This window comes from Drosophila yakuba, chromosome 3L (genome assembly GCF_016746365.2).
Source record: "Drosophila yakuba strain Tai18E2 chromosome 3L, Prin_Dyak_Tai18E2_2.1, whole genome shotgun sequence".
Lineage (NCBI taxonomy): Eukaryota > Metazoa > Arthropoda > Insecta > Diptera > Drosophilidae > Drosophila > Drosophila yakuba.
The window spans coordinates 17287630-17306278 of record NC_052529.2 but is presented as its reverse complement, the minus strand read 5'-3'; the positions used below and the strand labels follow the sequence as shown (position 1 = coordinate 17306278).

General features: G+C 41.7%; 2 protein-coding genes across 3 annotated transcripts in view; both read left to right on the top strand.

Annotated features, from left to right (window-relative positions):
* Positions 1-18649, top strand: part of LOC6534389 (four and a half LIM domains protein 2) — a 57507-nt gene that overhangs the window by 11825 nt on the left and 27033 nt on the right. Inside the window, exon 3 of one of the 2 annotated variants that reach the window (XM_039374571.2) lies at positions 6857-6942. In XM_039374571.2, the coding sequence (XP_039230505.1) occupies positions 6857-6942 (86 nt within the window). Of the gene's footprint in view, positions 1-6856; positions 6943-9908; positions 10229-18649 lie in introns of those variants that run through there. The other variant, XM_039374572.2, reaches the window with a different exon arrangement.
* On the top strand, positions 218-2349 carry LOC26534481. Its single transcript, XM_015195134.3, has one exon. It carries the CDS (start codon positions 400-402, stop codon positions 2023-2025), a length of 1626 nt encoding a protein of 541 aa, XP_015050620.1. The 5' UTR covers positions 218-399; the 3' UTR covers positions 2026-2349.

The window sequence follows — 18649 nt, the reverse complement described above, 5'->3', positions numbered from 1 at the left end:
TCGAATACAAATGTATGTAGCCACAATACATAATACAAGCGGCTCAAAGCGTGTGGAACGCGATGATGAAGTTAATACGCTAAATTGGTCAAAACAAACGAAACGAGCAAAGTCGAATGTCGAAGCCAGACGGCAAGAGAGACGGCAAGAGTGCATGCGAAAGAGACGGCAGGCGAGAGGTAGAAATTCTAGTGATCCGCGTAATAACTGAAGTTGGGCGCTCAGTTGCTCAGCGGCAGTTGACAGCGTCGGTTCGTGGATCAGCGATCAGCGATCGTGGATCGAGATTTTTTTGGCCCGCCGCGCTCGCCAAGGTTAATTAGCCCAGATCCGAGATCCGAGATCCGAGATCGAGTTCGAGATTACAGAGCGACAGAGAGCGAAGATCACCATCTAGTGATGTCGTTTTTTCGCAATATACGCTCCTCCCTCTCCTCGTCATCGCGGGCCAAGAGTTCCCGCTCCTCGTCCCGCGATACGACACCGGTACGCTCGGCATCCCGTCCGGGCAGCGTGATCAGCGGTGTGGGCTCCGTGGGAGTCACCAGTCGCCGGGACTCGACCACCAGCTCGACTCTGCAGCGCGGGGATACCTTTATAATGCCCAATTCGGAGGAGGAGGCGGGTCCTGCATCGAACACCTCCACTCTGGAGAAGAAGTCGAAGAAGTCCAAGGTCTTCAGTAAATTCAGCACCTTCACCAAGCGCAAGAAGACTCCGTCGCCCGAGGAAGTGGCCAGCTATGAGCACCATCCCAGTGACACGGCCACGAACACGTACTACAAGTGGCGCAGCGATGGAGCGGACCGTCTGCAGGATTACGATGCTCAGGCGGATCCGTTCAACTTCCTCTACGAGCAACACTCCAATCTGAGGGCTCTGCAAACGGGTGAACCCGGTGGTGTCCATCGTCAAGCCAGCATTGGTTCCAACTCCAGTGGCAGCTTTGATTCATCCACCTACCGTAAGAGCAAAAATCCCACGCATCTGCGAGAGCAGCTGGAGCAGCTCAAGACCCACTCCAACGACGATCTGCTGGAGGATCAGCAGCGGGAGGAGGATGAGCGCGAGAAGTACAAGACAGTCACCATAAATAGCTTTAGGAAATCCTTCAGGGATCGCTTGCTGCAGCAGCAGAAGGAAACGCCCCACAATCCCGCCTGGTTTGTGGAGGTTCCCGCCCAGCCCTCGTCCACGAAACCACTGGAACGTCGCGAATCCAAGGAGAACCGTCCGGATTTCCTGGTCTTCGACAATGATAACTACCGCCCGCAGTCGCGTTCTCCTCTCCGGGATCGTCCCTCCCGTTCCGCCACCCGTTCTCCAGTAAAACGAAACGAGACTTTCCGTGTCACACAACCTTCGGTGCGTCACATGTCGCCATCGCCATCGCCGGCACCCACACCTGCTCCCTCCATTCGCATCGAGATCAAGAACTCCATTTCCCCGCATTCTCCCGGCAGATTTGTGCCCGTGGGCGTGGCCAAGCCCATGCCCACCACCGAGTACTATGCCCAAAGACTGCTGGCCAATAGAAGCAGCATGATCCCCAGTCCAAGTCAAAACCAGGGCTCTCGATGGTACCGCCAGCAGACCAGCTCACCCACCCGCTTGAGTGTGGGTCACCAGCAGCAGCTCCACCAGCAGCAGCAGCACCAGGCCAATCACCTCAGCCAGCAGCAAAAGGGAGGACGCACCCTGGTGCACATAGGATCCGAGCAGAGCAAGTTGGCTTTAACGCCACCAACCCGAGGAAGGGCGCCCACGAGGGTCCAGCTCTACGGCAGTAAGCCACAGAGTCGGCCACAGCCAACGACCTACTTTGGCGGCCACTACAATGCACCTGCGAAGCCCAGCCCGCGATCATCCTCCACTGGTGGACCCACCGTGTTTCTGGGGCGTCGCGAACCACCAATGACACGTGCCACCACCAACAACAGAAGCGTCGCCAGCAGCACCACCGCCCACATTGCCGCCCCCATGCCACGACGCAACCGATCGCCGATCAAAATGCCCTGGCGGTAGGCGTTAACCGAATATATATATAGATATATATGGATATATATGTGTATATCATATTGCCAATGGAGAATCAAGAATGAGTGGATGACATGTATCGCAGTTCTTTCCAAAGTGACAAAGTCGCAGAAGTTGCGTCATTATCAGAGCTGGGAGCTCAGCTTTGCAAACGTTGTTTTCGCCCCTCGATATTGGGCAAATAAATGATTTATGTATCCCCCATCAGACCGAACAATCCGTATCGTGTGTTGTGAATTTTTTCTACGTAAAATTATTGTTAAGCAAATAAAAAATAAACGACAAGCAGATAATGCAAAATGTGAGACTCAACGGGGAATTTTTGTACAATTAAATGGCTTCAGCGAACCCGAAAAAGCACTCGCGACTTCTAGTATAAAGTGTTAACTGTCAGTTTTGAGTTGCCCCCAAAAAGAGTGCTCTGAACTTGCTAGATATGAGTGCTATAAAAGTATTGTATTGTAACAGATGGATGGATAGGCAAGCATATAGCTATGAGTCTCTATGACTAACGTGCATAAAAATGAGCGAACGTTACGTGACAAGCATTTAATATGGTCACTCGATTGGTCCGATGGGCGGGGTGCGGAGATTCTCTAGTTGGAACGCCGCTGATGAGCTCTTGGCCATATTTGGGTTGGGAATATGTATTCGTACTCGCAGGCAAATTATGGAACAAAGTGCCTTTCCCCAAGCCAAAAAGCCAGAACACAAGGCGCTGGTGATGTCAGCCGTTTATCTATGCGCTTTTCCGGATTTTCACATTAGGGATGCAACCAAAGAGACTTACAAACTCTTATTCAAATTGGTAATCGCCGCAGAAAAGTAAGCATTTATCAACAGATGCTTTCTATGCGCTTCTCAAAAGGTTTACTTAAGCAAAGCTCCATAGCAGAGAAATACTTGGGAAATACAAATATAAATTCAATACAATTTAAATTGTTAAGATATACAAAAACATTGATATTTGAAGTCTAAACATAGATGTTTTGGATGCCGCTGGTAAAAATAGAATGGCATCCTCGTAAATCTTGTTTTAGAATAAATTTCCTTTCACCAAGCCAATACTATAAATTTAAAGTAATGATGATGTCAACGGCCTTTCTATGCGCTTAAAAGTCTATCTTAAGAGAAGACGTTAAAATATGAATATAATGCAAATAATATAATATAATAATAATACAATACCAATAGGAAAATAATCCTTTGTGTATAAGTTGAGTACCGAAAACTACTGAGTACTGATGCTAGTTATAAGTTCAATCATTATTTCTCTTTCAGTAAACGGGGGTGCAATATACAAACTATTAAAATAGATTTCTTTTATGTAAAGCTCTATGGTAATGCGATGGTAAGCCGTGTGATAAAGCGATTTTCTCGTATCATACTAACTTCGTGAAATGGCTACAACACAAACTCCGATTTCGCTGACCGCATCCGTCTTTTGGCTGTCCGCTAATTAGTGGATATTGCCCCATTCTAACTTCAGCCAAACTCTGCGCACATTTCACTTTCTAATCTAGCGGCAACGAGGCCAGCAAAAGACTTGTCTCTGGCCAAAAAGTCTTTTAAGTTTAGAGGCAAGATCACAGAGACATCTTTGGTCAGTGCAACTACAACTCCAGTTTTTGCTCTACGCGCTACGCACGATCTTGAACTACATTAGTCTCAGTTGGCGACGCACTTTGTGTGGCCAGATTTTGAGTGCTAATGTTAATGTGAACTAGAGTGTGAAAATCACTAAGTTTGTAAGTTTGCAATGTAAGCTAATACGCAGATTAACCTTGCTTATACGGCTGGAGTCTTGGCGCTATTTCTTCTTTTTTTTTGCGTGGGTCTACAAACAGGTTGAATTCAGCCTTTGAATCATCATCATCGCCAGTAAATAGCATCGAGCTAATTCGTGATCGCTGGGTCGGAGGTTCCCTCTACTCATTTCCCAAAAACTCCACTTGTTCCGTCTGTGAATTTGTTAATTTGGCTTGTACTTTCGGTACTTTACTTAAGTGTGTCGGTTTATTCGGGTCTCTCTCTCGCTTTTATTTGGGTTGTGTTTTGCAATAAACAAACACTTACTGTTCTGTTGCTTGCGCTTTAAAAGATATACTATGTACTACGCATAGATTTAATTCCAAGTAACTGAGGACCGGTTTTCAGTTTTTTTTCTTCTGTTGCTACCGCCAACTGAGACGACGACCTACGGATTTTACTACCCTGTAGCGGTTTTTTCGGTTAAGGTATTTTGAATTGCCATAAAACGTGATAATTTGGGAAATATCAGTAAGTATGACATAAGGGGAGAGAAAGAAAAATGTTCCAATATTTTATTCGGTGCTTTGATATTTAATTTAAAATTGATCTAATTTATCACAAATTTAAATATACCTTAATCAACTGAAATGATAGAAATTGTCAACATTGCGTATGAGTGATAATAATTAGGATTTCAGTTCTTTTATTTGGGAGCTAAATCTTACTCATTTGTATTAAAATATTTATAAACTGATTTCAGTTGTTTCATTTGGTAGCTTAACCCCACTCATTTGTATCCAAATATTTATAAACTGTATGTTTAGGTATGTCGTCTTTGATCTCAAAACTAACTTACTCTCATTTTACTGGAGACAAACAGTCAACAGCCGTTGGCATAGCGTCATTGTTTGAAAATGTGGTGGCTGAACAAACTTCGATTCAGATTTTATAATTTTTCGATATTTTGCTATAAATTTCGCTTTGCTGTGCCAGACTTTTGGCATCGAGTGGGAGTCCCCAAGTGCGTGGGCCTCACAGAACTGGACTGACCACCATTAGAGCCAGATTTGTATGCGCTAAATTTTACAAGACCCCGCGACTAAAAATGGCAGTTGCAGCACACTATTTCTCATATCGCGAAACGAACTCAGCTCATGTTTATTTATGCTAGATATTATGATAATTAAAATGAAATTGGTTCACAGACGGCAAGACGGCACATGAGATCATAAATTCAGAGGAGAGATTGTAGGAGGAATACAAATTGGATGATAATCTAGGCATTACATTAAATCCAACTCGGTGAAATGTGTTTAATATCGAATTACAGCCCTAACATTTTGTGAAACTTTCGCCATCATGGATTTATTGACATACCCATTCGTTTAATTGGAGGCACATTAATCTTTGAACACAGCAAAATACAGCAAAAAGGCAACACAAAGTCAAACTCAAAGCAGAAGACAAAGCGGCGACCGCCTAAGTGGAAATCAAACATTTGCCGAGCAGCGGGCCAAGTTGCAACTTAATGCCAATAATATCCGCGCATCAGGCGCAAATGTTTGCCCTGTCTACGCTGCCCTCGTATCCTCGAACCCTCGAATCCTCGACCCTTCGAACCCGTACTCGCACTCGCACTCGTCCTTATCCCCGTGGCATTGTCTCCCCGCCACTTTATTCCGCCGCTTTGAACTGGGTCAGCATCGATTTTTGGCCAGCGACGTGTCACAATTATCGCTGCCAGCGATGGATTCGATGTCACCCAAATGGCAGTTTGCTCCTAAAATGCCAAAAAATTTAAGTAGTTTTCCTACCCGAAGTAGGTATCTAACCTAGCTCTGTGCCATGCTTAACTATTTAAGCTAACATTGATCTGATTGATAAAGTTTCAGGTAAACTATGAACTTCAGTATCCGCTCAGTATTATATTTAAATGTTCCCATTCCGCAATCAATGTATTCTATAAGCATGTTACATAAATACCATCAAATACGTTATACCTTTGACGCTACAAAGCCATAAAACCAAGTGGAGTGCACTGAGGGCAGCTCCAGACATCCTGAATATTAATGTGCCGGGTCAGAGCTATGAAAAGTCAAGTCTTGTGTTTATTGGCAAGCGTTAAGGATTACATATAGCCGGCCGAAAAAAGGAGGCAAAACAATTTCTACTGCAGTCCTCGAACTCGGCACAAAGACAAAGGCAAGTTGGCCAAAAATGGAAGCGTGCCAAGTGCAATTTCTGTGTTTTGCTCCCTCTGTTTTTCTGTTTTCTGTTTTCCGTTTTTCTGTTTTGTTTGTTGGCTTGGCTTGGTTCAGCGTGTATTTTTGGAACAAGTGCAACATCCACAGCGGCCACTGCAACATCAACATCCGATCCGCGGCAGCAACTGCAGCTGCAACTGAAGCTGCTACTGCCACTGCCACAAACATATTCAATCCCCCCGCTGGCGCTCAACTTCTGGCATGTGGCACCGGCTTGGGCCTCCGCCTTTCCTTTGGCTCCCCGGCAACTGGCCAAAAGCGATTTCCATGCATTTGCATCCGGAGTCCGGCAATTTCAGATACGGCCAGAACAGAAGTACATGGAATTGTTTGGCGCAATGGCGCGTAAATGAGCAGGGCACAAATTAAGTTGTACAATCGTAAATCGGTTTTGTCCGGGCGCCATGCTTTTTATTTTTATTTCGCATTTCAGCATGTTTTTTAATGTATGAAGAAGGGGAAGTTTTTCCGAGTACATAATGCATGTTGGCTGGGCGCAACAACAATAATCTTGAATAGCAAAAAGTGATGATTATCTTAATGCATTTGAATTATTTCCCCTTTTTAGTTAATGGAATATTTTGGGTACGATGAACTTGATGTCTTACTCGTAACAACGTATATTCATATTAGGTTTATAGTTTTAATTATAAAACACAATTGGAAACGTAAATTATATAGTCATATACGCTCTGAGAAAAATTGGTATTTAGTTTTTTCTGTGTTGCTGAAAAGCAATAATTATTGCCGATATTTAATTATGGTTTGTTTCTGACCTACTAAATTTATTTCCTCTTTTGCAGGGCGCCATTATAAGAGAGGTCGAAGATGGAGTTCGTTGTGAGCAATGTAAATCAGATTGCCCAGGCTTTGCAGCGCATGATTGGAGGTAAGAAATTGCCAACTTTAAATATAATCTGTAAAAATTTAAAGCGATATAACAAAATTTTTGAAAATTACATTTAATCTCTAAAAATGATTTCCACTTCAAAAATTGTTTATATTATCAATCAAGTTTTCATAACTACTCAGCTTTAATGTCTCTTAAAAATTGTATAACATTTAAAGAACATGCCGCCCCCAAAGGTATGCCAACTTTTTGTGCCTTCACTGTAAAGCTCTCTGAAAAGCTTTGCTGCTTGCTAAGTGTAGTTGGAGGCACTGCCGCTAGGTGGAGCAGACTATAGTTTCGTAAATAAACAAACAACAAATAGATATCCCCACAATAAATAAGCGACAACAAAGTCAGTGCTTTGTTTTAAAGCAAGACCCCAATATATTAATTTCGAATACACTAAAGTCAAAATTTTTAGATCATTTCCTGCGTGGGCTTGGCATTAGTGTATCTCGATAAATAAATTATGCGTCAGCGGTGCCAAAAACAGAGAATCCTCCTCTTAACCAGCAGGGAATCAAGAGAAAGGCAAGAATAAAATACATACAATCTTGTGGTTCATAAAAGCCAAGTTACAAAATGAACCAAAACCGCAAGACGATGGCAAAGGCGATTTGGCAGCGCCTCCATCTATCCCCTCAATGAAACACATATAGAATCGATGACATCGGTGCAACGTGCAATGTGCAATGTGCAATGTGGATAATGACTGGCCGCAGCGTTAATTTATTGCTCGCCTTGTGGCCGCGAACCAAATAAATATTAGCCCCTCCGATTATTTACACTATTTATCACTGTTATTTGCGAAAGCCAAATAATAAGCCATGCGAAACTAGTTTAATTCGAGTAGCATGAATTATGCAATTATCTGTCGCATTCAATAATGCTCCATATACATACGCAAATCGGGAATCGACAATTGGGCAAACACTTAGCCTTTTCGTCTGCTCCTGCGCCCAACCACAAAAACCATTTCAAATTACGCCATTAATTTGTGAACTGAACCGAATGTCCGAGTGTCTGTCCGGCGTCTCCTTTTGTCTAACTGCGGTGGTGATTTCTATTTGTGTTTTCATTTTGATGCTGGCCGCACGCCAATTCCATCTCATGATTTACGGGGTACGGGGCGTATACGTGATACACTTTAAGGTCCTCCGGTTATCGAAACAGTAGGTTTAAGAGCCAAAAATAAAAAGTAAAAAAAGGAAAATGTAATTATAATTCCATTTTCGTAGATTTTCTTAACCCAGTTTTAAATAATTTGCAAGTTCTAAAAACTGAAATAAATAGGAAGAGCATTCAGCTCTCGTATTGTTTACCAATAATTCATGTTTTCAGCAATTACTTACATTTTGCCCGATTGGATTTGTTTGCTTTTGGCATTTAAAAAGTATTATTTGCTAGAAGCAACTAAACTATCTGTTTTTGGCTTTGGGATTTATGTCTTTATGTGCATTTTTTGTGGGGTAGTAACTTAAAATTTTAATTTCTTTAACAAAGCAACCTATACAGACATCCTCAAATCACAAGAACTATAAAAACGATATTTGGAAAATTTCTATTTATAAATAAAACGTAGGCATTTAATGACCATGTTATTAAATTCATTTGATGAAAACATAGATCAAACCATATCGTGGGAGAACAATTAATTATGTGGGAATGCACACTTAAAGAAATGGATTATCAATGGTTAATAAGAGCAGTGATTCGGTCTATGATTATCAAATAAATCTTAAAGATAATGCTACGCACAGTGATTTATCGCTTCAATAAATAGCAGATTGTACTTGCAGTGGAAAAAGTCCAGATTGCATTTGATTGGACAATCATTTATTTTAACATTTATTTTAATTGGGCAATAATGATAGCAAAAAGGTGTTAATTATTAATCACAGTTTGCAAAGATAATTGACCAAGCAAATAATTATTTGTTCATGCCCAAGTGCGTACATTAACCCCTTGTTTCCCCTTCGCCTCATTGTATCTCGATTTCACTCCGTTGCAGCGACAATTAGTTGGCACTTAAAGACCTTGACTTGAATTTCTATAAATTCACCCAAGGGTTCGCCGCACATTTGCTTCTCCGGCCTGGAAATTCAGATTGAATTGATTGCGATACGAGATTGAGGATTGACGATTTCGATTGCGATTGCGATTGCCCTGTGGTTGCTACATCAATTTGCCGGGTTCACTTCAAGTTCAAGCATTCGAGCGACGCGTGCAGTTTTTTTATGTCTCTTATTTTTTAGGGCTTATGCTTGAGCAATGGAGACCGACATTGACTGACTGACTTACTGACTGACTGCCTGACTGACTGACTGAATGAGCGACTGATTATCTACATGCATATGCATATACATATAGAGCTCAAGCTCGTGTTTGTATTTACGTGTATTATGCATTGACGATCTCTCTAACAGCTGCGTGCTCGTTTTGAGTTTGTCGATTTATTTGCCTTTTTTTTCGTATTTGTATTTTATTTTTCGTGCTCAGAGACGAGCTCAAATTGCATTGTTTAACTGTTAAAACAGTTGTTCCTCAGTTGCCCGCACGATCGGTCTGTGTCCCCGAGAGCGAATGAATATTCAACTTGAATTAAAAAAATATTATAAAAAATACGAGGCTGTGAAGAGAAGAGCACGCGATGTGTCAGCACCTTATCGCGTTTAAAACTACGCTCTTTTCCACGGCGTTTGTTTGCCCAAACGTCAATTGTGCTTATCAAAATCGAAATCTCTTTCGGGCAACAGTCTGTTTAGAAATATAGAGTGCGACAGTGGTTTCAACCCATATTATATAACCAAACACTCCAGAAGTGGAGCTAAAATCGTAAACAAAATGTACGAAATTCAGTTGTGTAGCAAAACAAACCTATAAGTTTTAAAAGTAAAAAAGTTGAAGCCAAAGTAAAATTACTTACACTCAATTATTTGTGCAATGTGCTCATCTTGAAACGACCTTAAAGTTGTGAAACCCGCTGAAACCCGTTGAAACCACCAAACTGAAAACGGTTTTGACAGCCCGAGTTCCTTGTGTTTTTAAGTTGCGTGCCGAAGTCGTTAGCTGAAGTCGAAGCTCGAAGCTGAAACTGAAGTTGAACTCTACACAATATGCTGTTGAAGGTGTGTCCATGCGACGACTTCCAAGTGCAGCACAAAGTGGTGAAGAAGCAGCCCAAGTTTCCCACCCGCGAGCGCCACATGGCCATTCGGCGGAAAAAGTCCACGGCCATGGTCACGACCACGTCGGAGAACACAGCCAAGTGTCCGGAACAACGGTGAGCATGGGAAAAGGAGAAAATTGGGAAAGTAGGGGTAATACAGGGGAGCAGTGGTTCTGCCGGGTCAGCTGTTTATGAGTTATCGAGGTGGTAATTATCGGCTAATGGATTGTGCCCCGCGTCCAACAAAGTATTTTAATTGGGCATCAATCTTTCGGCACTCGCCTCGGGCTGAAAAGGCCAAGAACAACATGGGCAACTCAAATAAATTCCAATTTGACTTCGGCATCTTCTCTTTTCATTTCTCGACTGACTGCTGTTTTGCATAAGTTCACACTTTGCGGTATCAGATTTGAATACTATGCCATTTAACCGGCGCAAAGTGTGTGCTGAGGGAGCCAAATCAAATTAAAAAACCGTCTTAAATAATTATAATTGCGCATCTAAATTTTTTAAGATTTTTGTATTGTGTCTAATTTGATTAAATATTCTTGATAAATTATATATTTTAAATCCTTGCTGGGATAGAAACAAACTAACATCTCATTGGTAAATTACAAATATTTATTTATTTACAACCTCTAGGAAAAATACACTTCGCTAGTTCTAAGTAGAGCAGTCGAAGAAATGTAAATTTCGGTTTTCTTTAGAACTTTCCACTGACCCAACTTTCTACTCGAAAAAACTACAAATGGGTTATGCAAAATCCACGAGATCTTACCCATAAATAACCGATGCCCCACGTGAGATGCCTTTTCGGCCGAAAGGCGATTAGAGAAACACATTTTTGACAACAAAGCAATTTAAAACATTTGCCGGCCAGAGGCCAACGCAAAAGTCGAAATAGTGACGAATGATCATTGTACTTGGAGCAATAATAAACATTGGGAAATTTGTGTGTTTACCTAATGTGACGGTAGCATTAACGTGAATTTCCACGAATCAAAGCAAACGTCAAAGCCTACAAAATATATGTGTACAGAAATAAATAAATACATTCCATTTGAAAGTAAGACAGCAGTTGTAGCCACCTTTTTAGAGAACACGCTGCAAAAAGGCATAAAATGTAGAAAGATGGCCTTAATGCTTGGCCGCAGAGCCATTTACACCTGCGACCGGCGACAAAAGCCAAATGTAGCCGGCAGATACATGTATCTACAGCATCTGTATCTCTTTTTTCCCCCACAACGCCATGTAATGTAATTTCCTTTTGGCTGTTTTTGGCCGTTCGTGTAATTAAAAGCAACAAACGACAGGCTCGTGCATCAAAGGTGCCTCTGATGGGTGGGTTAATAAACAAACAAACAAACAGGTTTCCCCACAGCTGTTCACCTGGCCCCGGGTGCCAATGATAAATGGTCTGAATTATGCCCAATTGCATCTGCATGTGCACTTCATATTGGCTTTTGAGTGCGAAATCAGAATGGAACCCATGCGGGTGTGTATTTATTCAAAAGAATTGATATGAACCTATTAAAAGGTTTTTTTTCTCCATTTTGGAGAATTTTTTGTTGACCATGGCGGTTGGTATGTTCTTAAATAAAGTTGGCACTCTTTAATGAGAAAAACTTTAAAAAATTACTATAAATACTATATATGCATATGACGTGAAGTGCAAAGCAAGAGTTAATTCCCTTTTATGCATTTATTAGTTGAGCCTGAGGTGCTCGAAAAAATTTCATAAATCTTTTTACAACGCAATAATTGCCTATCTGTCATCATAGATCTCCATACACGCAGACTTAAATTCCAACTTCTACAAGTTCCCGAACAAAAACCCAATAACTTGCGATAATGGCACGTGTACGTGCATTTAAAAGATACGGGTATTTAGCCGTAATCGATGTGCTGCCAAAAGAAGATACATTATCCAGATACATTAAAAACATTGGCTTTGCACTGCCGAGTTGTTCCGGCAGTTGGTCGACTTTAGCTGGGCTCGTCTGCGTGTCCATTAATCAGCTGTCTCGCCAAAGTCACGTTTTGCATTTCGCCAGTGTATCTTTGTATCTGCGAGACAGCTTGTGTGTGGATGTGGATGTAGATGTGGATACACTTAATGCGGCTGCTTATCAAGTTGACAGACATTGCGGCGACACCGCACAAACTACCTGGATGTGTCTGGAGCCTGGACTTTTGTGAGCCTCTAATTAAGTGGTTTCAAACTGGAACTTGAACTTTGCCGGGCGATGGTCATCAATCTTGGCCAGATAGAGATACAAACATGCATGCAGATACAGATACAGATGTCAGTGAGGAGCGCACATTAGATGCCTGATTTTATTGTACAATTTACGAAATTAATCATTAAAATTTACGATTAAGCGAGACGAGGCAAAAAATCTTCATAAATTACAGCCAGTACTGTGACACAGATGGGTGTGTTGACTCTTCTCGTGCTCGTGCGCCATGAATGAAAACACTTGGCCACACCAATCAAACGGATTGGCATCCCTGGCCCCTCACACCCGCCTCTGGGCACACCACCCACTCAAAGGCTTTGTGTATTTTTAGTGCAAATATACAAATTTGACCAAGTGCCGCCAGCAGAAGCGAGCTAAGCGAATCCAATGGCATCATAATATTATTAAAGCAGTTGCGTAGTCCAAAATAGCTAGGTGAAAGGGGGTGTTGTCTTAGAAAACATCGGTTAAATGATTTAATAACATGTTGCGGTCTAGTCAAAATATATTCTAAGGACAAATAAATAAAGAGTTGGTGGTTGCCAAGTAAACTATGAGGTGAACAAAAACGTATGGTAATTCTCTTAAATTCTTTACAAAAACTTTAATCGGTTTAAAATGCCCTGAGTTATTGGTAATACATTTGAGAACTTAATTGAGCATAAACTTCAACTCAAGAACACCTTATGTTTATTGCTGCTGTTTTTTATGCCCTTGAACTACATTTTCCTCAAAAACCCCTTCAAAGAACCCCTTAAGAGAACCCCCTTTGAGACGTCCCTTGATTTTTTATGGCCCATTTGCGCTGTCTCTATGGATTTTGTCCAGCTCGCCCCGCCTTCCCCGTTTTTCCCGCCCAGCGACAGTTGGCCTTTTAGCTAGTTGGCTTCTTTGCTTATAAATAATTGCAGTTCGGAATTTGTTTCATGTCTGCGCACTGCTACATGTGGCAATCAAAGTCAAAGTGTGGATAAATGTCGCAGACACTTTTGATAAATGGCCGGGGCAACTGGTGCGGAGGTCGGTCACCCAATACGACCTTGACCCCCTTCCGAGGGCCGGAAGCCAGAAGCTGCATATGCTTGGTTTACATTTCGAGTAATAAGTGCAGGGACCGATGACCATTAATTTGCCGGAATTACCTTAGCACCCTCCAGTACCGAAATAGCCACTATCTAAGCGCTTCGCCAGCCAAGCGCACTACCTGTTGACTCGTTAACTCAGGTTAGTGGTACACTGTAAGAATTATATTTACTTTGTTGATGTGATTAGATAAAACAAATGATTGTGCTAGCTAACTTAAGTAACTTATGAAAAGGCTGAAACAAATGAAGTTCTTAAGAACATAATGTATGTTATAATAGTAAGTAACTTAAATCTTGTGATATTGGGTATTTTCTCTCAGTGCTGGAGTTGCAACTCCCACCACATTGTCACTTCCCATGCACGTGTGTGTGTGTTTGTGCTAATGAAGAGGGCCATAAAAAGCAACGCAATGCATTGCTAATAAGCGGTTCTTACGGCTCTCTCTCCTTACTTCTTCCACTCCCCCTCCCCTCCCCTTAGATGCAGCGGAACACACTTGTGCGGTGCCATTATCGCACACCTTCTGGAGCAATCCCCTAACCAACCCACCCACTCTCTTTCTGCACCGCTCTCTTCTTTCATCGCTTTCTTTCGGCTTTCTTCTTGGCGCTTTTATGCTGGGCTTCGGGTCGCGACTTCGGCTGCCGAACGGTGTGCGCAGGCAGCGACGCCGACGCAGCAGAGTTCAGTTAGAATTGGATTGCTGAACGGTGCGGTTGTCGGCGGCGTTCATTCCTCGCGATTTGCGCGCGTTTCGCACGCGTTTTCCCCAGTCGGTTTCGGTTTGCGGTGTTGTGGAATAAATTTAAAATAAATTGAATTAAATTTAATTGCACATTTTTCCGTATGCTCACCTCTGGACTTGGCCATTGACTTGGCGGGGTAGTGACGTGGGTGCGCTGATATTTGCTCGATCTGAAGTGTTTAACATTTATTTGAATCGTAAACAAAAACAAATCGCCACGATTTGTTTACATTTTGTTGTGCGGTCTCTGGTTGCTTTATTATTATTATTACTGAAAAATGCAAATGTCAATTGCCGGAATTAAAATATATCCCAATGCACAGAGGAATTCTGAAAGAAATATTCCCTGGATTATTAATTTTTCACTTGTCCCGAGAATGAGTCAGTGTTTGGATTACACTCCCACCTAGTTTAAATTTTTATCCCACACACTGACAATTGTTTTTCCTTTTTCCCATTTTCCCTTTTCACGGCCCATTGCGCTTTTCTCAATTTTGTAACACATTGTGACCAGATTTCGCGGAACTGTAACCCCCGGAAAATTTTTGCACCAGTGCTGAGTGATAAATGTTTCTGCGATGATATCGCAATCTTAAGCCGTAATATGTAGTTCTGTAGTTCTCGGGAATTCACCGTTTCCACAATTTCACTGATCCAGCTTTTTGGGTCAGTCTGACATCTCAATGGGTTAATGGAAGGTTTATTCGCGCTAGATTGATGAGACAATAAAGTGAGGGTGATTGTAAGCTAACATCCAACGCACATACCTTAAATCATAATAAATTACTGAGTACAAGCGGTGCTAAGTCGAGTAAACAGAATAACTGGGTAATGAGGTGTTTGCTCCCCAATCGGTCAGATTGATTGTGAGTTCTTAGCAGCAAAGCAGTCGGATTGGAAAAACAGAGTTATCAGTTTTCATATGACGTTATGTTATCTACATAGGTGTTATCTGGAAGCCAGGTTAGCGACCCATTAAACCTATAGATTTCCAAATTTCAGTTCTCTTAATGGGATTTCAATTAAGAAATTTGATTGAAAATATTTCCGCCATTAATGTCAAATTTCTATATTAGTAATATTTGACTTGAACAAACATATTTTTGTTACCATTTAGGATTGCTTCCCAATCACAATAGTATTTAAATTATTTTAATTTGGTAAATATTTCGTTTAGTTAGTACTCAACCTAGTTATCCTTGATACATTTTCATTTTATTTTCCCTATGTTACCCTGCAGAAGTCGCATTGGCTTTGTCGTGATTTATGCGGTGACATCTGCGGCTCATCTCTGTGGGAACCCCGCAAGGTTGAAATAATTCACAATGCAATTTGTTGCTAAAGAACATTCTATCTGCTCTCCGTCCGTCCCCAACAACTTTCAGTACAACCCCGTGCTCGTAAATATCAACTAAGCTGCCCTCGGTTATGGGCAATACTATAGGAAGTGGGGTTGCGGGGGGTTGTGCATCCTGTAGTGCATATGTTAATTATCCCACCTGCCCACTGATGGGGGGCAACCCTTTCAGAAGAGACGATTGGAGGGGGTAATGCTACTCAGTGATTCAATTAGCGGTAACCATACGCACAAACCCATATTTACGGATGCACAGAAAGAAATTAATTTTACTTCAGTAGAACAAAAAAAGAAATCAGTTATGAGCTGTTTATAATATTGTATGTATTGCTTAATTGTGTCATTTTAATCACAAGTATGTACATCTTCAGTTTCGTTTAGTTTGTATTTGTGTTGTGTCTAATTTTTGCAAGTTGTTCTCTGTGCAGCTGGAAGTGTGGGGCAATGCAGCTCTGGTATAACTATATAAATATATAGGGCAATCTGAGCGTCCAACAGTAAAGTGCATTGTTCTGTTGTTGTTGCGGTAATCGCATTAAAAGTCGTTTAATCGAAAGCAAAAAGAGAACTTTTCTATCCCCGCCCTCCCCTCATCATGCGTTCAGTGGGTGGAAGTGGGCGGCATAAAGTAGGTGGGGAGGGGGTGGGAAACGGGAAGCGAGGACCACAGCTCATAATTGAGATTTGTTGCACTCCGGCGTTGACTTTTATGCGAGCGCTTTTATTGTTTATTGTTTACAGCGGCAACATGTAAGTGCAATTACTGCGGAAAATTGGATTTCCTCCCGGCGGAAAAGCTCTCTTGCTGGCTGCGATGGTCTTAGCGTTCGAGTTTCGCTTTCCGCGAGGTGGCAAACAAATTGTTGGTCAAACAATGCTGATTGCTCTCTCGGCGAAATAGGGCGCTACTACTATACTGAAGGATATGGAAAATTGGGGCCGGGGTGATGGCACAGAGCGCATAGCCCCAAAAGTTTTCCAATTGCGGTTGCCGCACGGCGTTTGCCTCTATAAACGAAAGTGACTTTGGGGCTTATCAATTGTGATTGTGGGGCCGGGTTACCTACACCTACACACTGTTGCACCCCCCACGCCCACCGCCCATCGCGAAATGCTGCGGGGCCTAACAAGAAAAGTTGTCGCCGAGTTTGACTGTCTATCTGTGCGGCAGTGTGGGAGTTCGCTTTCGGGATACAGTGCTCGACGAAACCATAAAGCCCGATACGAATCTCAGATCTCGTTAAATGCACTGATGAGGCAACTTTCCGACTGAACTTGAACGTTTTTGCCTGATAGTAAAGAAGACACTACTTAAAATTTGCTGCGAGAGCAAAATAAGTTCAAGATTGATATCAATTATCAATAGGTTTCATTTTGTTGATTACAAATTTGAATTCTATGGACGCCTAACTTTCCAGATATTTAATAGAGTTTCTTTAATTGGTTTATTAAAAGTTTGAAAGTACTAAGCGTTATGCCTGGCACTGTAGCAAACTTTTGGCTTTTAATTACATTTATCTGGCAAAAGTTTCAGCCCCGAAACTAGTTTTATTTGTTTGTCATACGCACTTCTGTTGATTGTGCGCCATACGATATCAGTTATTATTATATTATGAAGCTCTTTTTATGCCATTGCTATTGTTCATGTGCTATTCCTTGTTGCCCATTTCAATTAAATGAAAATCTTTGCCAGATGGTAAAACGCATAGCGTTCGCTTTTTCGCGTCTGTTTCTGATGTGACAAAAAAGCCTTGTCGCAGGGAAGGTTCTAATCTGAAATGAACACGGTTTAATGGCATTTTAATTGTTTATTCTGCGATAACGCTGCGCATCTTCTCTCCGCTGAAGACTAAAAAGCAAACAGGGAGATACAAAGTCGGTTTTACAGGCAGATAAAGAGGAGTCGGGAGAGCAGAAGTCATTGTAAACCATATTAGCACATATGGCCCGCATTGGTGCATTTAAAGCTGTCTCTGGGCAAACAAATGTGTTCCTCAAGGTCCCCAAAACCGAATGAAATCCAGAGACTGAGTTCCCCATACAGCTGCCTGCGGGCATTCTAAATTCACTTGAATATTTAAATATAGAATCAGGCCGTGTGATCTATCTTGTACTTGGAAATCTGTCAAATTGAATTTGTTGCTACATCAATTACAGAAATGACATTTATTCTGGGAGGGATTTTTTGGTTAGAACCCGTCTGCTTTTTTTGTGTTTTGCTTTCATTTAAAATCGATTTGTATCAATTTTCTGAGGGGCTTGTAATCGCGTCAGACGTTTAAATCATACATATATATTAAAAAATACTTTGGGTTGTTTAATTGTATATTCCATTTACTAATATTTTGAGTTTTATGATTTCGGGGAAGGTATAATTAATTTGTAAGGAAAAGATAATAGCGTACCCCAAATCTACAATCATTTACATTTAATGCCTTCCCAATCAAGAATTTGCTGATAAATAACTAAAAATTAAATATAACTACGTGAGTCAAATATGATTCCAACCTCCGTGTAAAATTGCGGCTAATCTTATCAAATCTTTAATCTTTAATCTTTAATTATAGAGTGTTCTTCATTTCTTGGGACGTTGAAATGTAAACATAACACGATATGGATCTCGCAAGAACCTTGACTTTGTGTGTCACAGAAACATGACTCAACTGCAATCACATTAAATTATTCAATTTATTTGCATTACCTGGGGCAAGTCCCCTCGAGGCAGCCAAAGCAAAACCTGTTGCACTTTTCCGCATCAAAGTCGTGAGCAATTAGCAAACAGTTCCTCATTTTCCAGACAAGTCCATAATAGGACAGCTGGCATTTCGAGACCATATACCCTCCGTGTTCCGTTCCATACGAGCATAGCCATTTGGACAATCGCCAGTCCCTGTTTCCATTTGATAGCATTTAGGTGGAGGAACTCACGTCGGCTTATCTTATTTTGAACGCTAACGCAGTTTGGCCTCCGTCGATGATTGAGCAAATGGAATTTGGCAATTTCGGTTTTGGGTTCTGGGTTTTCGGTTTTCGGTCTCAGCTCCCCCGATGACATCACACACGCAGGCCAATCCTACCCAGGATTGGTGGGTGTGTGTGTGTGAGGG